General features: G+C 41.9%; 1 protein-coding gene across 3 annotated transcripts in view; it reads left to right on the top strand.

Annotated features, from left to right (window-relative positions):
- The window catches only part of LOC135165881 (neurogenic locus Notch protein), a 110,732-nt gene that overhangs the window by 67,777 nt on the left and 16,658 nt on the right, over positions 1–26,297 (top strand). For all 3 annotated transcript variants that reach the window (XM_064127650.1, XM_064127649.1, XM_064127651.1), the window contains 3 exons: positions 4,607–4,963; positions 5,657–5,812; positions 11,347–11,529. In XM_064127650.1, the coding sequence (XP_063983720.1) occupies positions 4,607–4,963; positions 5,657–5,812; positions 11,347–11,529 (696 nt within the window). The remainder of the gene's footprint in view (positions 1–4,606; positions 4,964–5,656; positions 5,813–11,346; positions 11,530–26,297) is intronic.

Genomic DNA, 26,297 nt, shown 5'->3' with positions numbered 1-26,297 from the left:
AGCAGACCTGCCTTTTCTCCTCTCGCCCTATTACCCATTCAAATCATGATTGTCCAGTGTCACAGTCTCAACCTCTGCAGCTCCGTTTTCACTTTCAAGTATTTTTTTTTATCAGGACTGACCATTTCCGAATGAAATTCATCGAGAATTCCGAAAGATTTTGGAATATATATATAGATTTCTCCCCACTTACTCCGCATGTTTATCCCCAAAGAGAAAAGACGCTGATTTTTCCTCGTCGCACCCCCATGGTGAGGACTCGTGGCCACCCGTTGCCACTCTCGTGGCTTTTTGGTGGGGGAGGCACGGGCCCCCGTTAACCTTACTTAGTTTTCTACCGGCGGGCCTTCGCCTGCCAGCCCAGTGTCTCCCATTCTAAAAGTCAACTCTTTCATCATCCCCACTCTCCACTCGCTATTGTGTTTCAAACCCCTTTTTTCGATGGAAAAAAGCCGTAAAAAAGGTGAAGGGTTTCCATTGAGTCGACGTAATACCGATTGAAAGTCAAAAAGGCTCAAAAGCCGGGAAGTTTGTATTTTTTTATTATTTTCCAGTCGATTATTTATTTCGAATTGTGTCTCAATATATTTGAAGCACATGTGAGTATCATGAAAGCAGCAGGGAATGTAAGATGAGGAATCAGGAAAGAAGCCTTGACAAATGATTGACATTATTATATTTTCAACTTTAAAGAAATCAATAATAATGAATCCATAAATAACTGATTAACCTCACGTTGCTCTCGCTCCCGACGCGCATGTGACGCCCTTTAGCGTTCCACCTACAAACTATCAGCACCATGTGAACCAATTATCCGCTCGATTCAATAATTTTTATCGCATAACCAGCGATAGAATATCGGAATTGTCTCTGGATTGAGTTCATCAAACTCTCGGTACTTGCCTTCAACAATTCCTCCGTCAAAGCCAACATCGGAGTAATATCCCAATGGATTAGTGGATTGGGGGCCCGTAAGTCCCAGATTGAGAGCCCCTGTTCGCCGCAGTCGGCGGCATGAGAATTTTCCCACAGTCCCCACCAGTGTCGGGGCCGCCTCGGGACGCACACCCGCTCTCGCAACGTTGCCACACCTCGTCGATGGCGCACTAGGTGCCTCGCTCTTGCCCCGTGCCACCGACGAAGACAGAGCGCACGGGATACGCTGCAATACACGGCACACGCACGCACTCACACATAGATGAATGTACACAGATGTGGGGAGCTGTACACGCGATAGAAAGGCAGACGGAGTGAGCTAGAGTGTTTGGTGCGTTTGGGGGAGGGAGGGAGGGAGAGAGAGAGACAAATTTTCATGGCAAAAGGAAGGGAAAAAATGGACATTCGAGTGGAAAGACACCCCAATGGGCTTCGGATGTGGCCGGGATTACTCTCCGAAGAATTTCAGGACACAGACAGAAAGAATTCACTGTGGATGGTCCACTATTTTCGATTATCCACGTTTCGAGGATTATTGAAAGCCGAGTGATCGGGAGAAAGACGGAATTTAATGGAATCTTTCACGCACAAGTTGAGGTGAATAGCACCCGCACAATGTCAATGATGTTTACGGAGAATAGATGGGGGGGGGGGGAGGGGATGTGGGATCGACTAGTCCTCGATACTCGGGGAGGGAAAAAAGTTGATCTAGCGACGGGGAAAGGAACTCGGGTAAAAACGCGAATCCCTCGGTTTTGCGTAAGGCGATTTAACGTATGAGGATTGCGGTTTGAAAATTTCCGGTGCGTGGAATAATTCGATTCATTTGATATTATGGGTTGAGGTGATGAGAGAGGAATGGATATATTATTTTTCAACTTGGCTTCCTTTTACTTATTCCATCACTGGAATTTTTTCCACCTCAGAAATTCCGCTCCCTGAATTTTCATTCTCTTACTTCTTTCCTCTTAACTAGAAGAAACATTTTTTTTTCTAGTGAACGTAGAACGAAGAATTATGCCATTTCCCCTACGATAATCGCCATTGAATTGTTCATTCGCCAAGAAATATTCATTCAATGCAAAATAAAAGCTGAAAAATGCGACGATATAAGCGAGAACCGACGAAAAAGGACTTTGTTCCTGCTCCCTTGTCTGTATCTGTAACGAAGGAGTAACGTATGCGTATCCTTGGGGTTCGTGTCGGGACTCTCTTTCTCTCAACGCACGGAACACGCGAGGAAGATCGCTCCTCGCGAAAGGGACCGGAGGGGTCGAGAGCAGAACCACGGACAATCGCAATTATGGGGGACCACCGTTGATTTATAAGTAGCGAGCTCGTTTCTTCCGTCCTGACGCACCTACGCCTTTTAAATCCCCCGCCACTCACCCTGCATTTTTATTCATTCTTTCTTTATTTCTGAATTAATTTTATTCGGTTATACACGGACTTTTTATTCGTACTTCGCATGCTGAACTGATAAAATGCAAGGTATCCAGAAACGTTCCGAGAAAGAGTTGAACGTAGAAGGACAGTGGGTTATGGAAATACGGGTGCGAGCATTATTAGTGGTGCTTCTGCATCCTCTTTGCATTATATTTGCTGCGCGAAAGGGCTTTCAAGCTTCCAAGACCGTGGACATATTGAATTCTAATAATTGGAAATTTATTCACAGCGCTCAATATTAAATAAAAATATCATTATAGGACGATTTTCCCAAACTATAATTTTCCTGTTATGGCGTCCCGTAAATAACTCCCAAAAAAATCAATCCAATTCGTCCTCTACTTCACTCATCAGTCTGCAATATTTTTCATCCTTTCAATCGATCCGCCATCAAGTGCCAGAGCACGCAAGCCATCTTTTTTCCCCTGCAAGATGAAAACCAGCTCATAAAAACCGTAGCTGAAGAAAAAAAACACCCAAGAACTAGAGGGATAAATCAAACATGATGAGAAGTCCGCAAAAACCCGCGACGAATCGTCCAGCAAATATGTCGGCTGGCAATCGGCCCCGTCTTTTGTTCCCGCCGCTGTCGATATTCCTGTGAATCGATTCTCCCCGGTTGGATAAAAATAACCAGGACGGCATTTTCCTCGGGCCGATTGAAAAAAAAATCACAAGCACAAAAACAGATTAATTTATTCCTGAAAAATGATCTGCATCAGCCGCGGCTTCTCCTGTAACTGAAGACGAAGGAAGGCCCTGAAGGAAATTCCTGCGAAGATGTATCGGGTTAAAATTCTTCCGGGAAGCCACAGAAGAACTCCCCAGGCTCCGATATTTAGGGGGAGAATAAATAAACCTGTGAAAAAAATCATCGTCCACCATTTCTTAATATTAATGGTCCCTTCCGTAGGTGAGCTGCCGTAGGTGTATAATAAACTCGTGGGTCACGAGAAAAGCCCTTTTTACGCCGTCGTGCTGCACAGAATAGTCGATAGTTGAGGTGGAACCCTATCGGGCATAAATTATGCCGCCCATTAAGAGCCAACTATATACGATCAAGTACCGATTATGCATCATCCAGTGAGACAGTCGATATCACTTGATAAAGAGTCCCCCGAAGTCACACATCAAGTATCAAAAATAATTCAGCATCATTAGAGAATACCAAATGCCAGAGGGATTTTTTTTTATTACAGTCCAGTGACACCTCATTACTACTCATTGACCAGTCCAACAAGTTGTGAAAATCCATGAAATACTTAATTGAACTAACGAACTGATTTGCATTGGAAAAAGACGTGATTAAGGTATGAGGTGTCGGTGCGAATCGAGCTCGTTAATTTTTTATACCACCACATTTATGATTTCTTGAGTTGCCTTTTAAATCTGTGGGAATGAGGGTAATTATAACAAAAATTAACAGCCCTTCAGCCAGTGACGTGCGCTTTTTAGCAATTTTTCTTTCCATTTTTTATAGCACATGCAATGATTTAGTTAAAAGTAGCACAGAACAGGGATAAGAACCGGAAGTGCCTGGTGAATGGGGGAAGGAGGAGGATGAGGAGGGGGGAGGAGAGTTAGGTCTATAGGAAGGAAGGTATCGTTTCCTCGTTATCTTCTCGACTTTCGCGGTTTTGTTTCCCACGTTTGAACGACTCTATCGTATTCGCCATTCGGCATCTCCCCCTTCCTATTTTGTATTTACGCTTTACTCCAGTCCTATCAATTTAACACCCGCGCTTCTTATCGAGACCCCTTCGAGTTTTGCGGTTTGTTGGTTTCCTTCCATGGGAGATAACAAAAACACCGAAACAATTTGTCTTGACTGTACTTTTTGCGAGTAGATTCCTCATCATCGGACTTCTCACTCCATTAATTTCTCCACCATCATCTAATTTTCCCCAAGAATTCGCCGGCATTGATCACAAACATTGTGGTTGATTGAACTGATGATTGTGTAATAACAAAGAAGTCAATGAGACTCGAGGCGTTGCGGAGTCGGGTAGGTCAGCGGAGGCCGTCGCCAATCCATTAGCCATTTCAACATTTGATCTTGAAGGAAGTTGGACTTTGCCTGTCGCCATGCTCGTTAATCCCCTAATACTCCCCCGCCATCAAAACATGCGATTGATTCATAACGAAATAATGGTGGTGAGGGAAACAGATTATAACTCTCCAATCATCCCATTAAATCTCATGAAATCATCATAATCTGTTACAGGTTTCGAAGGAAAGGACTGCGAGGTGAATTCCGACGACTGTCATGGCAATCTTTGTCAAAATGGTGCGACATGTATGGACAGAATAACCGAGTACTCATGCCTCTGTCCACCAGCATTCACCGGTCCTTACTGCGAGCAAGATGTTGACGAGTGCTCCCTGAGACCATCGCTCTGTCACAATGGTGCAACATGCACAAACTCACACGGCAGTTATTCCTGCATATGTGTAAATGGCTGGACAGGGCCTGACTGCAGTGTCAACATTGATGACTGCGCTGGTGCTGCTTGTTTCAATGGTGCAACATGTATAGACAGAGTTGGCAGTTTCTACTGTCAGTGTACCTACGGCAAAACAGGTAAGTCATCGCCAGATTCAATCGATAATCCATAAACACGACGACAAAACTCATCTCCTTATTCGATGATTTTCAATTACTCAATGGTATGTCCCTTGTGAGATGAAAAGAAATCTTGAATAGAAATTGCACGTGCACAAGCATGATTAGAATCATCTGCTCTGGCGGATAAAAAGATAGCTAATAAGGATAGCCCGAGGACAGGCACAGACGAGAGGACATCTGTCGCTGTGGCTCGTGTTCCATATTCCAATAGTTGATTAGACACTTGAAAGTTTATAGAAATAATCCAATGACTCATCATTTCACTGGTTACATGGGGCCCTCATAATGGGGGTCTTTGTAATTTATATCCAAGTTTAAATTATTTGTCGGTGAGGACTTTGTGATGTCGTCGTTAAATGCCTTCAGGCCCCACATCACGTTTATATAGAGAAGAAGGAGAGTCGAAAAGCCACCAACTGCCTCACCAGATCTCCTTCTTTGGTTGACGACGATCGACTCCCATGTTTGGTATTCTCGACACTTTTGTCCTAGAGACAAACAACAGTGTTCCCTTTAATAAGAAAAAGTCAGGTGTACAAAAAACCCATTGGCAATCTCTCATCCTTCATTCTCTTTGATACTCATGAGCTCTGAGTAAGGAGAGAATTTTTTTTAAACGATTTTATAGGATTAATTGCTTTGTTTCAGGTCTTCTCTGTCACCTCGATGATGCTTGCACGTCTAATCCGTGTCATCAGGGTGCAATATGCGACACCAGTCCCATTAATGGATCATTCACGTGCTCCTGTGCCAGTGGTTACAAGGGCCTTGACTGTTCGGACGACATTGACGAGTGCGAACAAGGTAAGGACTGTTTGCTATTATCATAAGTAAAAGTCATGTCGGAATAAATGCTCGATTAAACGGTCCTACCAAAAGAGCCTTTCAATATTGAGAAGGACTTGTAGTAATCCCCCCTTGATAAACGTCAAAATAAAACCCACAACCGTGGCTCGTATAAATTCCACGATTTTATCTATCCAGATGCATTCGTCGTTCGAAGTCATCCCTCTGAATCAAGATCCAAAAGTGAGCAATCAAGTCTTCTCCAGAACATTAAAAAAAAAGTTGAAATGTCTTGGTCCAAGTGTGTTGGCCAGATCGTTATTATCACCGGGTAGTAATCTCATATGCCCCAGGATATACAGCCTCCGAGTGCTACCCGTGGGGTACCTTAATAATCGCAGTCACATATTTACCATTACATTTGAACAACAATTTTCCATTTCTTTCTTTGACTTCTTGCATTCGGCTGTCACTGGCGCTCTCACGAACTATCGACTAGAGCCTGTATTAATTGCTCGGTATGTAATTATCAGTTGAATCAATTGAACATCACGATGACGGGATTAACGATAAACCTCATCCAGGATAGCTTTCCCCATTCCCTTGGCCCAAAGTCGTTATTATCTTGTGATTAATCTCACAGTTACGCGCCGTATCGAGGGCAAATATTAATGACGCTAGAACTGTTTTGAATTGGATGACAGATAGATCCCGGGCTATTTTTTTGTCCACTCTTTCCCCCCCTGGAATGCTCGATGCTATTAAAGAGTCGACGATAAAATGATTGAAAAATACGCAGCAAAAACATGGACAAGAGAAAGAAGCCAAGAGGCTTAAGAACTCTATACAAGATGTGCCAAGGGAGCGGCCAGTAAAATGGTTCTAAGTAAATCCCTTTCATTTGCGGCGCTCGATAATAAATAAGGCGAGCCAACTCGCTGTTATCCAAGCAGTGTATAGGTGAAGCCTCTGGCAACTCGGTTAATGCCTTTCCTCCCAGACAAAGACACTTCATTAATAATCAGAAGCACTTCTTTTGTGTCTCATCTTACGTCTACTTCACATATATTCTTTGTCTTTCTTCAATTCCACCCATCGCTATGTAGTATTCCCATTCCTCTTGGCTTATTTTTCCCTCGTCTATAGTCGGATTGTATGTCTTCAATAGAATTCTCCATATGATCTTCCTATTTTTAAAGACCAAAAGAGTGAACTTGTCTTTTTTCACGCGACTTAAGATTTGGGTTCTTTGAAGTGTGGAAAACATTATGATTTACATGGAGGCGGGATTCGTCAATGTGAAAAATATGAGGAAAAAGAGGAAAGCCATGATCTTCCTATGGAATCATTGACCTTTTGTCTGAAGATCAAGTAGCCCATCGAAGAAATTCGAAACACGGCAATTTACTTTCATTCCCTTAAGTCCTCGATTAAGACTAATTGTCTACCGATCACTGTGTGCTGTCCACTCAGTGGACTTGTCTTGGCTATTCTCCTCATCCCAAGAGCAATCCTGATCACTTCAATCCCCCTCCCTCACACATACACACGCAGACACGAGGCTATATGTAGAAAGAATTCAATCTAACCGTCTCTCTTCCTTCCCCTGTGGTGCTCTCGCACATCCCACACCGGCGAGGATCGAGTGTCAGGTCCAGGATACGAGGAGTGTAATTATAAGCGCATTACTTGGAAGAGAGGACTGGTTGAACCTTTTCTTAAACCTTCATCATTATTTACCTCAACGCTTGAAACTGTAGGGAAAAGAGGTTAAAGTGCCGCGAGGTACAACTCTTGCGTATCATCTGCCCAGTATTTTTTATTTCCTGATTTCGAAACACTTTTATTGGGCTGAAAAAAAAAATCGGTACCCGCGGGTCTCGAAATTCCGGAACATTATCAGCGTCATTTGTGGATATTTTTTTTCCTGGAATTTAATGATATTTTATGTACTTGGGGCTTCTTTAGTTGGGTTTTACTTTATTTCTGAATCATCAGGGATTATTTATCTTCTCGCGACCCACCGAGTTACGCCTCCGGTGGAGATCCCATCGGTCTGATAACCAAGTTCACGATGCAATGGGAAAATATATAGTGCAAAGAACATCGTAACGAAGTTAACAGGACAGCTAGCCGAGGAGGGGAGAGGGATTATTAACGAGTTGATGTAATTATCTATTGGGATCTTTTATTTGGGGTTAATTACATGTAATAGGAGTTTGTTTGGTTATAATTAGTTGATGAGGGATGCGCTTCTGAACAAATGATCATTAGAATTTTGAATAAGTTGATAAATGATAAAAAAAATTGGAGCAGAGGAGCGAAGGGCATTTGAGACATCAAGGGAGGAATTCTTACCTCAATGCATCTTCTAGCGAAAAATAACTCATAAATTTTTCCAAGGGAAGAAAAAAAAATCGCTTGCGTGAAATAATTTTCATTTAATTCTTTGAAAAATCCCTTTCAGAGTCTTACTCATAACTCATTCAATTTTATTCTAATACCTTTTATCTTTGACACGTCCCTACAAGTACAGGATAAAATGCCAAACCGCATGAACGTATTCACGCTTCCCCAGACCCGAGATGTCTGTGTTACCAGATAGTAAAGTATAAACTGTCGCGTCGCAGAGACCGACCAACAATTTATTCGCAGTTAAGCCACAAGAATTTATAAAGTTCTATCCAGTCATGAGGAGGTTAATAGTGGGGGTAGGGGACAATTACCATATGGGAAGCATTTGGTGGTGATAAAAAAAAACATCTCCGGGGATACTCGCTGTCTCTGGTGTTTGGAAACCAGAGGATCCGGATTTATGAATTAATAAGGATTTCCAGGAAGCCTTTCTGGATCGAACAGCTTTTTTTCCCCACCACTTTGTCAGTGAAGAACCACTGCGGGCGTCCGGGCATTGAGTTACACCGAAATATCCTACCCTACAGCAAGAAATATCAGGGATACTGGGTCAACTACATCTCGCAACAAAAGGCAATGAAAAAAAAAATCACGAAATTTGAACGCCGATCCCGGGGATTTTGGCCGTAAAACGCGGATTTGGGGGAGCTGGTGGGCTTCAACTACCTGTTGAAGCAACACAAAGTGCCTTGGTGACCGGTGCTAGGGATTGAGAGGTAGGGGGCGTATTGTTCGGGGGAAATTCGGCAACGTCGCAACACTGCAAGAAGTAAACCGATACTCCTTGTGTGTGGACCCTTTGGGACCTCTACCTGGGGGGGTGTTTTTGTACCTGGTTTATGCATGAAAATCCTCCAGACAACCAGAAGCAAGATATTTCGGTATTATGGCGAGAATATTCTTTCAACGATCGGATTTTTTTATTCAATTGCGTGTGAAAAAAAAAATAACTTTACAAAATTGAAACTTTAAGGGAGAAACAGAAATTACGATTACAAAACACCTCTGAAAAGACGCTAAATCGTGATGCATATGGTAGCTGAATTGCCCCAGCCCCAGCCCCAGCCTCAGCTGCACACGAACGAATCTAATTAAACGCTAAAACGTTATTTTAAATTTAATAACGATGTAATGACCTCTCGACCGTACTCGTCGACTCTGTTATTATCTAGATTGCGTATTTTCTGGTGGATTAAGTTCCTCCTGGATATTGTGAACACAATCACTGGTGATGAAAATTCCGGGAGGAGGGGTATTCCAGAGAGGACGTTATGATGTTGGCAATTTAAGGGGCAATACGAGACACGGGAATATTAATCGATCGGCTGGCCATCGTTTATCCGCGTAAATCAATCACCATTCCAATATAATCAATTTTCAGTTTTTATTGTAAACATCATCCTACAGAATTGGTCAATTCATTCATGTCAACACAATTGATTTTCGATAAAGTTTTCCGAATTATTTTCAGGAAATTGAAAAAAAAAATTAGATAAATAATTTTAAACCATTTATGTCTTTGAATCACCTCCGAATGTCGTCCTACTGTTAACACGACTGAACAATGTACTTCTTGCTCGTGGGTATTTCGATGTATGAGACACGGCGGCAATTACAATGGAAAAACCGGACGAGGAATTACACGAGTGTGGTATGCCCCCTCCCCTCCTCCTCCCGCCCCTACCACTGTATCAAAGGAAGCTTTTAAGGCTGGACATGAGGAAGTGAAGTTGCCTGACAAATGCCCCTGATCGTGTAATTGTTCTCTGATAAGCCAACCATGGTTAATTAAACCAGCATCATCAGCGTATTAATATCAATTGAACGAAGTGTTCAATCTGTTTCTTGTCTGATATTCAATTTGAGTACGGTATTTCGCTTCCTTTGGGGATGATTTATGAGCCGGATTTGATGGATTAAAGCCTTCGGGAACATATTCTATTACTTCTGGATTAATTAACACGGAAAGGGAAATTGAAAGGCCCGTATAGATTTTTTTTTCGGGAAGACTTTATTGAAATTAATTTGACATGTGGGAAATTTCATGATTTTTATCGTGATAAAATATGAATTATGCTCAAATTTTGATATTCTCAATATTCCCTTCCAGTTTGGCGTCGAATCTCGTGAAAAAAAAAAAAGATTTTCACTTGAGGCTGTGCATATGGGCCCTGGAAAAGTCGATAAATATGGTATAATTGACGGCAGGTGCAGCCGTATAAACCTCCTGTGAAATTTCTCGTTGCATCGCGTGTCCCTTGCGGGGCTTTACCTTGTTTCATACTTATGCCGATCGACTCCTGCTACGTGATGTCCATCTACGGTCAGAACGTAATCGCACCCTGGATTCCGTTGGATTTGAGATCCCGATCACGCTTCAGTTCACTTCGATTTACCTGGAATTATTTCGTGCCCCCCTTTTTTTCGTCATCATTTCGTTTAATTTGTTCAAATCTCTCCACTATTCAACACGAGTTTGAGGCGTCTAACGAACCAATCATCCTGTCACCAATTAAATCAATTCCTCCGTTTCAATGGGGCTAGGTACTTTTACGGGAACATGTGTATCTAGTGATTAGAGTGTCAAAATGTTTATGTTTGGTGCACGCGATATCTCTTTGCACTGATTTTCTCATTTCTTCTTCATTTTTCCCCTCCCGATTGATATAAATTTATTAATTTTTCGCTTAATAAAAATAGGAAATTGAAAATTTGAACTCCGCCTCCTTTACAGCCCTCGTTGCCCCTAAAGCTAACCAGGTCCACTGACTACTGATTAGAAATTAAAAGCCAATTATAAATGCAAGCAATTAAGCCTTCTGTTGAGTTAAATCGAATAAATTTATATCGACAGTTACTTCTTCCTTCTAGAGTATCAATGCCCACAACAGCATTAATCATGCGGCCCGCGTCCATTCTCCTTTTAATTATCACTCGGCCCCAGTCTCCAACGATCTCACTCCTGCATTATACTTCCCATAACAGTGCACTCCCAGACTTTCCCATTCGATTGCATTCAATTGCCTTCACGTGTGTTTTGAGAATAAAACTAATGGATGGGGGCTCGTTGGATTTCATACCTTTACGAGAAAGTTCCCTTTATTTTGGACTGACGATTGTTTTTCTTTGCTTTGCAGGATCACCTTGTGAACACGATGGCACATGTTATAATACTCCCGGATCGTTTGCATGCAATTGCACCCAGGGTTTCACTGGGCCGAGGTGCGAGACCAATGTCAACGAGTGCGAAAGCCATCCCTGCCAGAATGATGGGTCCTGCCTCGATGATCCCGGAACATTTCGCTGCGTCTGCATGCCTGGTAAGTCAACAATATCATGAATACTCAACATATATTTTTCAATTACTGCTATCATTAATTTATCCAGTTATTTAATTCCGTTCTTCTCCAAGAATGTCCGTAAACCATTAGTCCCCCGATTTCAGTCCGTTGAAGCTGAAGTGATAAGCGCAAAATAATAAATTCACGAAAAACTCGCGTAACTCCGTGACGCGTGAAAAGTCACGAGGATCGCGAGATGTTCCGGGAACGATAGCGGTCTCGCACGCGTTTGCACAGATCCCCACCCCCTGGAGGGGGGTAGCGGTATCCTCGGTAAATTCTCGACGAGATGACAACCCAAGAGATCTGATAACTATCCTGCCTTCACCCACAGGAAGCCAGTAATTCTCGAACCCCTTCGCGAGGTTAAGACGCGACTTAATTGTTAGACACTAGGCCTATTCGTTTTTTCAACTCTTCCAATTGTTGTGATTTCAATTGTTTTTTGTTTTTTTATTATTATTATTTTGCATTATATTTTTCTCCGATATATCAACAAAAAAATCAAGGTAATCTTGCCTCGGAGATGATGTTGGCCGCAGAGAGTGATGACGACGGTGGGATGCCCTGCGGCGAAACAAATGGAGCATTAAACGCGATAAACGCACGCTCGCGAAATTGCTGCCATCGATTCGCCAAGTGCACGATTTCACCGATCTTCTCGTCGAGTTCTTCTCCTCTCCCTCCTCACCTCCCGCCGCCGTTCTTTGCCTCGTCTCTCGATCTGACGATATTTTTTTTGAGTTAAATCTCGGGAATTACAAATCGATGAGCCTCTCTCATGGAAAAACAAAGCGAATTGGTGATTAATGGGTGAGGGAAATTATTTGTTTGTGCAATTGTTTAAGCACGTTGAGGAAATTGTTTTGAAATAACTATGTTGCTGTATTTTTTTTACCAGAGATAATTTTTAATTTGAAATTTTTAGTAGCCAATACGATTTCTCAAGATTTTTTCTATTCGTGGTAAGCATGCATGAACGATTACCTTCGGCGGCTATAGTATATTGTTCAGTTAAATCCAGGAAGCGAACTTCCTGAATTATATGTGAGGATGAAAAGAATATTACCCCCTAAGGGTGAGATGGAAATTTTAAGTTAAATATGATGCCGCACGTCGCGAAATGTGAGACAAGCGTGCATGCGGGGATGTGAGAGAGGAGTCCATCGGGCACAAAGGCTTATCTTGGCCATTTCGAGACCCTCCACTTTACCGAGTTCATTCGATCATCCTCTCCGTGTTTCTCTCCTTGGGAAGAGTTGAGTCCGCTAAGAGCTTCGGGGAAAATCACGTCTCTCAGTCGAGGTTTCATTTTATTTCTCGAGAGTAGTCAGTGTTTTTTTTACCATATCTTCAGCTGGAAGAGTCATTTTTTGCTGGATTTTATCATTTTTTTTTACTCCAACGATTCCAGGATTTAATTTACTCCAAGAAAAATCAAAGAACATGAATAAAAAATTTTATTCACTGTGAATGGACTTCCTTAAATATACAACATCAAAATTAAATGACAACGACTGCCTAAAATCCATAGTAATAATTAAAGATGCTCAAAAACCCCATCACAGTAGGATTGGAGTAGAAAAAAGGAAAAAATCAAGTGAGCAGACTCTCTGGGCGCATTTACATACCCCTGAATCATAACCATACATCACGCGTATTCCTCCCAACACGCGGAGATCACGCACGTTCTCCAGTCATTACATACTGGTCCTCGCTGCAGGGTGGGTCACGCTCACCCTGTGACCACGGGGAAAAAATACTCGTCACGCCGGTTCGTCTTCTCCGGGATGTGTGACGAGTGCCCGCGGGGACCCAACGATTCCGTTCTCGTTAGGGATTGCCAATTAATTTTCGTTCCAACTTTTGTCTGGCATGTGGTGCTCTCGAATTGGAAAATTTATGTCAAGAATTAATATCGATGAGCATCCAATATTAGCTTTTAATCGGAAGAAATGGGAGCTGATAAAAAATTTAACTTGAAGTCGAAAGGTTCCAATAAAAATGTAAAGTTGAAAAATTTGAGTTTTTAAAACTGGTACAAAGTAGAAAAATTCCCAAACCAATAATTTTCAATTCCTCTCACGTGTACTTCTCCCCAAAAATCCGGTCTATACCGATAAGGATCATAAGAACTATACGAAAAAAACCCTCCTCACGTAATCGTCAGAAAAACTAGGAATTGTGAAACGTGTCCCCGACGTCGGTCGTCCAATTTTATGGATTTTTTTTCGAGAAAATTTCAACGCAATCGGCGGCATCTGAACCAATTTACCCTGGCGGGACGAGAAATCTTCGTCTAGTTTTTTTCTCTCCTCTCAATGTTTTTTGTCCTCTTTTTTGTTTTTACGCGATGACATCGCGCGCTGGCCCCTACGATGGGGCATAAACCAAGGGGAGGGAGAGAGATGAACTGCGGACACGCAATAAGATGAAGGGACAGTGAAAGAGAGTTGCAAGCACACACAGATTCGAGATAAAATGTCCGAACGAGAGTAAAGAAGTCCAGGCGTGTACCAAGTGCCGATATAATCTTCAAGTTTCTTCCTCCACAAAATGCAACATTTTTCCAACTCGCATTCTTCATTTACTCGTTTTATTTATTCTCATTGCGGCTACGTGACTTAAACACGCCGAGTGGTGTTTTGTTACAAATTCATTAAAAGTTAATTACGCCAATTTCATTGGATCCCGAGAAAAATATTCAGCGAATATTTTACACGATAATTTTTTCACTTTTAACTCGATTGATTCAGCATGAACTTTTTCTCGGACAACCATAATTACCTCAGTGATGAGTGCTTCTAGGGGAAAACCGCAGAAGAAATTCTTTTATATGGAATTTTGCCAGCTATATAAAATAATTCACAAATTAATCTGATGAAAATGGAAAAATTAAGGATTGGGAGAGCTCTTTGAAACGTTAAATAATTAGAAAGATCCCTACAATTAGTCACGCGAATCCTTACAACGAGAAACATCCATTCGGGGTGTATACAATTCACCGAAAATTATTTAGGTGCCAACACAAAAGGGGTTGAATCGCTTCAAAAGTCAGAGGAATGAAATTTCTATAGACAAAACCCCTCACCATCACCGGTCGGTCCAGGCAATTTGAGGGGGACAAAACACGTCAATTCCCTGCACCACGCACTCCTAAAGCTGTATTTCTCATTTCAACAAATTTATGATCTCGTTCGAGAGATGCCCGCCCTGCATATTTTTGTTTTGCAATTTCCTTTCACTTCCCCTTCGTTTTTTTTTTCTCATGCACTGACGAAAGTCTTTAAGAGCCGAGAGTGATTTAAACGATGCGTCGACTCGTGAAGATCATTTTACAGGAGCTCATTCCGGGAGAAAAACAATTTTCGAAATGAAAAAAGTGTGAAACATAAAAACAATTGTTCGTTTATTTCTTCATGTCGGTGGTTATTGATGGAGATTGGGGTTTTACGTGGTGGGCATTTGGAGAGATTTATTCGGTTAAAAGAACTTTGTCGCGTTTAAATGATTAAAAGTCCATGTAAAATATTAAGAAATAATGGAATAAAGCCAAGATTTCCTCGAGAGGCGCGTCTCACTCGACTTTCTCGTATGTGTACCTTACGCCAGAGGTGGGCACCTTCTATTTCCCCTCGAGTTTACCTCGTTAAATCCATGAAGGAAAGCACCCACCTCCCTCAATCCCCCCCTTATCGATACGATAGCGCTGCCATTTGGTGCACCTATTTTCAATAGCAAAAAAGAAAAAACATGGAGATCTCTCTTTTCCCTTTTTACCGTCGCATTAAAATCCGAGTGCACAGCGGAGAGACAGAGATCCTAGTGGAGGCAAAATGCCTGAACTAGCGGCAGATACTCCGGCAATCTGTCCCGATCTTCCGTCCTTCTTTCACCGAGCGTCAGATGGTACCGCCTGGGTGCACTCGCCTCCAGTGGAATTCTCCAATCCCCCTGGAGACTCTTCGATAAAAGAAAATTCCTTCGCCAGAGAGATAATGAAAAAAAAATTACTAATTTTACTGTACAAGAGATGCTTTAATCATCGCACAATGAACATTATGGGCCCGACAATTCTCCCCATTGTCTCTCATTTTTACCCGGAAGAATAGGGCATTGAACAGTTTGAGTCCAAGTACAAGGCCTCCTGCTGCATCATGACGTCAGCATGCCAACACTCAGCTTGAGGGATTCATCCCATTGAAAATAGTACGTAGGCGGAGGGAATCCTCAACTTGGAGCGAGTTAATTTCCAGTTGATGTACTAGACGTGACAGCTTGTTGCGGCCGTTACACTGCAAATTCGAGGGAACGGAAAAATTGAAGGCGAAAATTTTCAATCCTTTGGTAATTCAAAGTATTTACATTCATGTTTTTCTTTCGTTAATAAAAATTATTGGAAAACCACCTCATTTCGAACACCTTCGCCACCAAAAGCGCTGTTATCCCCTAGTCTGATCAGCGCCGCAAGAAAATCCCTCGATGCGAAATTGCATTTTGTAATGCAAAAGACTTGAATACCTCCGTATCGACGAAATGGTGCGTCCCAAAAAAGGCTCGTAGCCTTTTCCGTTCCTCAACAAATTTGAGAATTAAATAATGCATGAACTCCCCTGCGTATCTGCAATTGGCCTTTCCTTTCCCCAAAAAATCTCACGTCTCTCATTTTGCTGATCGATCCGCAGGGGAATCCCGTTTTGAATTAAGCAAAATCTTGGCGAATTTTTTAATGTCATTTTAACACGTCAAAAAATCCAATAACTTTGAATACCATTGAATGAAAACTCCAAATAAATAGCCAATATTAATATATGAATATTTTTAGACAATTATAGGATTTATTTGAAGGGATCGATTCTTCTCAATACAACAACCGCTCACATTTTGGTTCTCCCTATTTATTTTCCGCTGTCTCCTCGTAAATCACGAACAAAATGACGCCCAGATCGATTCCTCGGGAAGATTCACTGTTCGATACATCGGGTTTAGCTCGAGTCTCCACTCGACTCTCGAATACTCGATTTCTTATGCAGATCGGTTTCTCACCTTTCACGCCCAACTGCGGTTACCAACTCCATCTTCCTTCTCTTCGTGTCCATTTACTGGAATTTTTTTAATGCGTTTCTCGTTCTCCCCGAGTTTTGCAGCTTCCGTTTCTTTGTTTCGATGCTTGCCAGTCACATTTATCGCCTTTTTTTACTTGTTCGCGGGCCACCCAAAAGGCGCCTCCCCCTGCGGCCGGGGGAGTTTTCTTGCTCATTGACTCGCAATTCGACGCATGATCGATCACGAATATTAAGGGAGAACCTAATGAGCCTCGCCACAATTTAATAATCTGTCGTGGTTTATTTGACTGGAATTTGTTGTAAAAAATAAGTGTTTTTTTTTGTACCTGGAGAATTTCCCAATAAATGATGCGGAAAATTATTGAAATATTTGATAATGACTTTGATTGTTCCGTTAATTGATGGTTAAAAACATATTCATTTGAATTGGCCATTGTTTCATCATCACATCAACTTTCGCGTGTTTATCATGGTGCTCTCGCGATCGAATTTACGGCAGTACAGTACTCGTAAAACGAAGACGAAGATAAAGGGTACAACAGAACAAGGGACAGATGTAAAAAATACCGAGGGCCACGAAGTCGCTCTCCTCTACTCTTAAAGATTTTAGGATAAGGTTTCATTGGTGTCGGCCGTACGTTGACTCCAAGTGGGAGTAAACGTGTATAAACGTCAAGTTTCAACGCAGGCGTAGTGTTTCCTTTTATATGTCAATCTCTATCCCAGGATTATAGTGGCCTCTACGATCTCGCGTGAGGTAATCCACGATTTTATAGTTTTACGATAGTCTTCCTCTCGGTGCAGTATTTTCATTCAAAAATTCACCGGTGCTTCATTATATTGGAGGATGAACGTGGCGAATATACTCATCTCCAGGAATTATTAGTAATTTGTTTTAAAAATTTGGTGCTTTCCCATTTATTTACCGAGTTATGTTTCTGCACAAGCCTTTGAATAATAACTTAACACCTTCACGTCTGACTTTTCCCCGTTTTTTCCCCTTGTTCTGAAGATGTCTTGACCACTTTGCACCTGGAGTTGTTTTCCAACTACGGAGTGTCGGTCTTTACACCCCTGTTCGTCCTCTCCCCCTCCATTTTATAGGACCCTCCCTCCATCCATCCCGTCCGAGTGGAAAAAAAATCACTATGGAAAAACAGGAAATAGTTTATGGATAACCATAAAATCAGAGACTACACGTTTTAATGGTTCACGACTATTGCCTATGCAGATTTTGACCGTACGATAAATCGCGACCTCGGCGAAATCATTTCGATCGAATTCACCCAAGATTGTAAGAATTATTGGCCTCGAGCATGCATTGTGCCGAATGAATTACAAAATAATATTGGAAAACTCATCACTTCCGGAAGTACTTTGGCTAGGATATTGCTGGATGCCTCGAGGGTTATAACGTTTTGTTTTCGGGTAACGTTAGTTTAATGCTTTATCGCCGGCATCTCACGACCTCCAGCGAGTTTTAATCTTCGAAGATTTATTAGAAATTATACATTCTTTGTTTTGCGTGGGTGTTTTCCCAAGAAAAATCCACCATTCTCGATCTCATAGAATATAAATTTTATTTTTAAATCGGGAGACATCGAGTGTCATAATTAATGTCTAAATCGGATATAAAAATATAGAAATTTCATCTATAAAATGGAAAATAGCTTCCTCAGACATTCCATTAGATCGCGTCATGATTTCAAAATTTCGTCACGACGTTGTCCATTTTTTCCTAATACTGTAACCATATTTTTTAGTGTATCTGGTGTTTTTCGAAACTTTAGAGACTATTCATAAATTAAAAATTGATAAACTGATAATGACGTCTTTGAAATGAAAAAAAAAACCAAGAATTTGATCGGCGACCCGAACAGCTTCCGAAGACATTCCCCCTAGGAAATCCTCAGCGTCCAGCTGTACCATAAACGAGTTAACGAGAGAATAAAACGATAGTTCGTTAATACTAGGATCTTCAAGCGTTCCCTCGAATAATAAGCATAATACGAATAAGGGGGTTCTGGAGAGAGGGGGGATGACTAGTCGTCCATACAGAGCTACTGTGCATCTGTTGCTTGTGCAACCCCTCGTGAGGCCGTACACACCGCGATACTCCCGGTATACGCAGAGAGCCCTCATTATTTATCGTAAAATATTCTCTCGCGACGTTCAGTAATTATACTCGAGAGGTGATCCCTTTGTTTCCCCTTTTCCCACAACTAGGTGAGAGAGTGAGGAAGTGAGAAAATGTAGTTTCATCTCCTTTTAAAAAATTCCATGTAACATTTTTCGAAGATGATCTTCAAAATTGAATCAAAGAGAAATTCTAGTAATTGGAAAAAATTTATTTACAATGTGAAATTCATAAAATTATTAGGGAACTATTCAACCGGAAAAAAATCCACTTCTCGTGAGTTCCCGTCATTCAAGTTGACAATTCTCCTACTGTTCCACAATAGAAATAGACAAAAGACGCGTTGAGATGGTGAAGAGGCAAGAAAACGATGAGTGACGAGCGGTGAAATTACAATTGGTCTTGCCAACAATTTTCTATTTTCCCTCTTTCCCTTTTTTCACTATCTCACCGTTCAGTTCTTAACGAGACGAATTGTTTTGTCCACATGTTGGAGGACATAATCAAGGAGAGATACAGTTGGTGTGTAAAAAAGGAATGATAGACAGGGAGGAAATGAAGAGAGGCGAATGAAAAATTGTATACAAGCCAGGAAGATGTTTATTACGACAGTACCTATCGTGCCTTCTTTCACTCGATAATTCAAAGCTTTAACGAGCAACTCTTCTCGCATATTCCGGATACTCATATACTCGAAAATCAATGGCCAATAATCGTTGTCGGGAAGAGATAGTTATTGAGAGAAGGGGAGGGTAACAGAATGGGGAAAAGTGTTTCGTTAGTTTATTATCCTTTTTTATTTCGAGAATGGGGGAAAAAGGGAATAGGGAGATTAATGACGACAAAAAGAAGGGAGCAAGGCGTGGATAATTCGTCCTTGCGGTGAGGCAAACTTGGTATAACAATGCCCCTAACAAAGTTAAGGGCATAACACTGATGCTATCGTATTTGCGGGGGAATACCCGTATGTGCACGCGGTGGCTCATTAAAACTCAACTCTCGACTCCTCTCCGGTGCACCCCAGACGCTTTAACCATGTGGTTTATCTGTTTTACCTCCTCTTCCTTGTGAACTTATGGCACGTCGACGCCATTATTTATTTTTTTCTGCGTTCGTTCGGCTTTTCGTTCTTTTCCAACTTCGAGGAGATTTATTCTGAGGAAATACACTTTTTCCATTTTTTAAGGTATTTTTTCAAAGGGCTCTGTAAGAAGAATTTCCAATCCTCCATTCACCCCCACATTTCCCCACCGCCCACTCCCTTATCCCTTGCCATTTCCTCACCGTAATCGGAGACTTGACATTCGAGAATACAAATGAAAAAAAAAAAAAAAATCTCCACAATCCCCTAGTCTCTTAAATAGTCCTGAATGCTTCAGAAGGCAAACTACCGTTGATCGCGGAGTTATATCTGACCGCAAACAAGTCAGATGTTGGGATTATAATCCAGCCAGGAAATGCCAGTTGTGTACATGCGGGTGTGAGTCGTCCTTCTCCACCTTCTCCCTCCCCCTCTGCCCCCCATGTAGTAGAGAGAATCCTCTCTGAAGATCGCATTTCAACTCCGGTGGCCTTAATCGCTCCACGCCACTAGAGTTTATCGCCCCCCTTGATTATGAATAAAATCATAGGACTATGGATCCAGTGCAAATGAGTTAGAGACTAGATGCTCCGCACCAACAACCATAGAATTATAGAATCGCTCGATGCGCTCTTAGAAAATTACTTGAGAACTTTCATCCGAGAAAAATTCAAATTTTTCCTAATTGTTTTTTCAAATTAAATTTTCATTCGAGTGAAATTCCTCTATGATTCCTTATTCATGAGCCAATTAATTATTATGCCCTCAGTTAATTGATATTAATGTTGATTATGATTGCATCCCTCTATGAGGCACATAAAAATTGAATTTTCGAATAGACCTCGATGGTTCAAGAAATAAAGAAATTCATTTAAATGTCTAACAAGCGCAGTTGGGGGAGTGATGGAAAAACATCATAAGTGATGGCTCTTGGATTTCACTGGTGTACCTATCAATGTAAAAGGGCCGGGGACAGTGAGGTGAGTCGCTTTGGTCTTTTGATGTCGGCGAGATGCGCATAAAAGGCACGTTTGCGCGCGTATATCCGTCGGAACCCTCCTTTTGCCGGCGTAACGGACGCGGAATCGTCCGATTCGCACGGGATTCACTAGATGCTATCGTTTGTATCCCCTACCTGACTCCTTCGCGAGGGGGCATCATGGAGAATTCCAGTGGATTGCCCTGGGGGATAAACGTCATTTTTTTCCTTTGCACTGGCTCTTCTGATGCGTCTGGTCGATTCTAAAATTTCATAGCGGTGATCACCGGGTGATAGTAGCGAGACCCAATCCGACATATGATGAGATCAATTTTATTCTGACTATTCTAAATTCGTCTGAGTGGAAAACAAGAAATTTTCTCTAGTAAGAGTAAAATTAAATGAAAATTCAAAGTTTTGGAATTTTTGAAATCAGTCGACTTCCTGACAATGATCAGCAGAAGACGACTCCTTCGGAATCAGCACTATAGGGAGAGGGGATAGCAGGCATAAACGAGACTGAGAAAGGGCGAAATGATGGACTCGCGGAGGAGGGAGACTGGTGGGAGCAACACGAAAGAGGACTCGTGATGTCCTCAGGCTACTGGCTTCGACTGAATGTACAACCCGCCCATACCAGTCAAACAGACGTTTTATAAAGCTCCCATCTCTCTCGTATCCCCTCAGACAGCACTATTCACCCTCTCAGTCGGACCTCATTTTTATCACTGCCCTTTTTTTCGTTTCCAATATATATTTTTTTCTCATTTTTCACGTCGATTCGCGGGATCGTTCATTGAAATTTATTTCCACTGGATCGTGGTGCCCCAGGTGAGCTGCAACAGTGTGACGAAAAATTTATCTCACTGCATTGCGCCCCCGCGTCACGATTCGGGGTAATCGATACGATTCCACGCCTTTGTGCACTAGGCAGAAACGGTGAGAAAATTCAGGGATGATGGAGTCGTTATTTCGATGGCAATTTGATGAGTCAACTGGAATCATTTGTACAAAGTGATATTAAAGGAGAGAGTGACGGTGGGGAAGGGAAAATTGGTCAAGAATTTATGAGAAATGAAGAAAAATGATTCTTTGCAAAAAATACTACCCCATTTTTCTCCTAGAGATATTATTCTGCTAAACAAAAATATAATAATTAATTCTACCAGTGTTCCCCATAATTACAACATTTCTATTCCACATTATGCTGATCCATTGAGGATTATTGTTCGTACCAACTCGTGCGTAAAAGCTAGAGAGTCACGTTGCCCTGATGCATTATCAAGACGATCGGCCGGTGCATTAACAGTTGTTTTATTCCTCCCCTTAAAAAATAACGCAGGCGACATGAGAGTTGTTGAACGCGCATTTTCGTGTTGCAATTAAAATTGAGAAGTTCTCCGAAAAGAGCGATTGACTCTCGTTAAAATTATTAGCTCATCAGAACTCATGCTCTCCTTCAGTATCATCGCCCTCCGCTTCAATCTCTTCACTTTATTTCCCTTTTTGCATACCACTTCAATATTTCGTTGGTATCGCGTTATCCGCCGTTTTAAAGGGCCTTAAATTCTTGTTGATAATGTTCATTTATTTATGAATCCAAATAAATTATACATTTTTTAATGGTTTTATCATCACGAAAGATAATCGTTAAAGTATGAATAAATTTATATCATTTTAAAACAATTAATTAATATTTACATGCATTCATACAGTTAAAAAATAAGGACTTCCGTAGTCAATACCAATTAACAATTTTACAACCGAAATTTCGAAATATCTTTCCAATTTAAAAAGCCCATAAACGCAAAGGAACTTAACAAGTTTAATAATTTCGTGATTCGAGTCGTCATTAAGTCCCAATTTTTTGCGATAATTCCGGCGAAATGACTTCCTTTGGGTGTAACCCCCGGTTACATTAAGCCACAAATCCTCGATAGTCACGAGAGAAAGGAAAGTAAATGGCGTTTAACATGGCGAATGGATACCGTTGACACGCGTCCACCGTTCGCGCAGCCCCGTTGGCTCGTCCAGGTTGTACGATAAATCATCACCGCGATGGGGTAGGGTCGACTGTCCTCCAGATGACCATTAATCTCGGCCAACAGAATCAATATCCACGATTATTCGCGCATTAATTTTACCCATTGCGCATTCCGGGTAATAGCCGTTTATTCTCTGAATATTTTTAAAGGTTTGGGCTGTTGGGGAATTTTTCCTGAATCTAGAATCACTAGAATATACGAAGCCAGTAATAAATGTGTTGAAAAAAATATTAATGGACAGAAAAAGTCCAAAACAATTGGGGAGTTTTATCGAGGCTTTAAAACATAATTATGGAAACTGAATGCGAACTACCAATGACGAAATAATTGGTCTCGTTAAGGTGTTGGTGCACTTTTACCAAAATATTTCCCGATGCGCCTGAGTTCTCCGGTTGCCAGGGCAATCGGATAACAGAGTCACATAACGGAGTTGATGCTTTTCACTGGTGAACATACTCAACCGAGATTGCATGCTATGCTTCATACTGAGAGGAACAGAACCACGAAAGCGCGTATCTCGGGGCGTCAATTAGTCAGACGACATCTGGGACGATAAATCCTCGCTCGAATTTACGATTGCCCCCCTCCGTTTTTTTGACTTGGTGGAGTGCACGGGAAGATGGTAAAGAGGGAATTAAACGATAAAAATAAGGCGAAAGGTATGGTTTCTGGAGAGAGGGGAGGAGGCAACAACTTTGACAAATCGAAGGGGTCCAGGGTAGATCGGGGACAAAGAGTGGCAAGTTGGCTCGGTTCGGACAGTTTGCCAGATCGATCGGATGTCAAGGGAGTCTGCCGGGCTTAATTAATCGAATGACAATCCCTCGGAGCTGCGTTCCGAGGCTCGAACCGAGTACGGAAACTCTCCGGCGGCACCTGAATATTTTTCGTGAACACACGTGTCGTCTTGCGAACACGGAAATCAAACTTTTCCATTTGCACACCTCGCGGCAAAATTAATTGGACATTTTTAGAATATAATATACCGCTATCAACCTCTGACAAGATTTGTCATTTTTTAGGGGTTGAACACACACGAACAAAATTGGTCGAAAAAGACAACCAAGATTATTCTTCCATTGTTTATCTCCTCAAGAAATCCCTTGATTTTTAAATCTTCATCCCACGATTCTTCACAGGCGGGACACAACGACTTTTGAATGGCAATTATCGTTTCACTGAAGGGGTATAAATTACGAGTTAAACCGGACCCTTCGTCCTCTCTCTCCCTCCGCCTCCCCCTGTTCATTCCTTTTTTCTCATCTCATTCTGAAACACATACAAGGCTTGATGCTGCAAACCGGGAATGAGCTTGAAGACATTGAGTGCAGGTGATCGTGCAGGTGTTCCTATGGATACCGCCCTTGCGCGTAACCGCAAGCGAAAACTTTTGGTTTCCCCCCGGCAAATGCGTTTCCTCCGCGTATCAACTGCGGTGTATGTCCCGTAGAATTTCAGGGGGAGGGAGATGGGGTTCAAGACAATCTCGCTTTGTGTTACGTACAGGTGAAATCATGTCAATGGCACAATGATGATGACTTTATACGCGTCCCGTTCCTTTGATCCGCGGATTTTTCGCGAGATTGCGTTCTCATGGGGCCTGCGCATACATTTTCGACTGTAAATTATACGCGAAGAGAGAGAGAGAGAGAGAGGAGGGGGTTGCCTCCTCGTAATTATTACCTTTCAAATCCTTTGGTTTTTGAGCAACCTCTCGCGCGAAAACGCACATCGCTTGATTATTGAGTGTCAAGGATTTTTTTAAAAGAAATTTTTTGACATCTCCGAAATAACTGGGCTGTGATGTTCATCAGCAATTGACAGAATTTACATTGATTATTCATGAAAGGAAAATATTAGAATAAATTCGAGTTGCAACAAATGGTTTGTGAATTTTTTTACAATTTTCTCATACGTTTAAGCCTAAAAGAATGGTAAAAGAAAGCCCGAAAAAGTGAACATTTCCTCTACCAACATAAAAACAAACCCAATCAGATATTTTATATCGTCGATAAAAAACCTGGAGTGGACTTTCACTCACGCAAAAGCTAAAAAGTTGTTGAGATTCGCGTAAAATCGTGAGATGTAGAATTTTTGTGCAACAGTTTCCAAAAAATTGTATTTTCCAAACATTGTCAGTTCATTCCTCCCTTATCACCGGGAGAGCTCGTAAACCGAGGAGACGACGCAGTGATCATGTCTCGTCGAGTCGTTAAGCCGATTTTACGAGTCCTCTCCCAATTACAATAAAAAAAAATAGCCGAGATAAAGCCGCAAGTGTATCGAGACACACATTTAAGTATCAGAAAGGGTGGAGCAGTCGGGGAGGAAAAATTGTTCTCGCCGCGGTAAATCTCCCTCGTTAAACGTCATTCGCACGGTGAGGAGACGTGTGAACGGATAAAAGAGGGAAATTGACTCTCGCTGAATGTCTGAGAGGTACTGAAAAGGCGGAAGTGCCAGTGGGAGAGGTGCGAAGGCCGAGAAAAGTGCTACCGCAGATATTTTACGAGTGTATTTGCCTTGATACCGGAATCCACCAGTGAATGAAGGACCCCGTTGGCGGTACTGCAGGGGGAAGAGGGAGGGACAGTCACGTAGAACGTCATCGACCCGACCTGACCCCGTGCTAACAGCCCCAGCGGCTTCCTCAGGCTTTCGGCCAAAACCAATCAACCTAAGGCGCGCGGAATGCGGCGTGGCTCTTTCAACCCAGTGCAGAACAACCGACTTCTTCCTCATTTCTGTTACCTTTCTCAATCTACTGGGTATCATCATCAGCTGGGGGATTTGTTGCTGATGGATACTATTAAACTAACTGGCAAATGCAATTGAATAATGTAAAAATAATATTGCAGAAGGCCTCGGGTGATTTGAGATTTTTTTCTTTTTGGTTTGGTTGACCAAAAAATTAATTAAATTTTTTCCTTTCAACATTTCAACATTATAAAAATGTTTAATCTCCCCTCTCAACTTAATATTGCCCTTCTCCATGTTTTTATCACAAATAATCACGATCGCGCTTATCTGCCAGCTCCACCTCTCACGATTGGCTGGCTGGCTTGCTGGCTGGCTGGCTCCTCGGCCTAACCCAGTAGTGCCGCATGCATCCCATACACTCGTTACCTCTCTCCCTGGTTCTAAGACATTCGCGATCGGCGATAATCCAATCCCCATAGGTATGTAGGCTAGCGATGCCATTTGGGTGCTCTCTCCCTTCTCACAGTGACTCGTAGCGGTACTTAGCCACTCTGTATAAATGAAACTAAGTAAAAAAATAAATGAAGATGTGGAAAAGAAAGGTATGAAAGAGGCCGAAGGTCGTACTTCAGTGGTGAACACACCCGAGGGTTGACCTGCCTTACTTGCTGCGCTATCGTTAACCGGTTTCATTCGATTTTTATATTTTCTATCTTTATCCGTAGACTTTTTATTTTAT

Source organism: Diachasmimorpha longicaudata, chromosome 9, assembly GCF_034640455.1.
Source record: "Diachasmimorpha longicaudata isolate KC_UGA_2023 chromosome 9, iyDiaLong2, whole genome shotgun sequence".
In the NCBI taxonomy this organism is placed as follows: domain Eukaryota; kingdom Metazoa; phylum Arthropoda; class Insecta; order Hymenoptera; family Braconidae; genus Diachasmimorpha; species Diachasmimorpha longicaudata.
Note: the sequence above shows the minus strand (reverse complement) of the source record. Positions and strands in the feature narration are given on the sequence as shown.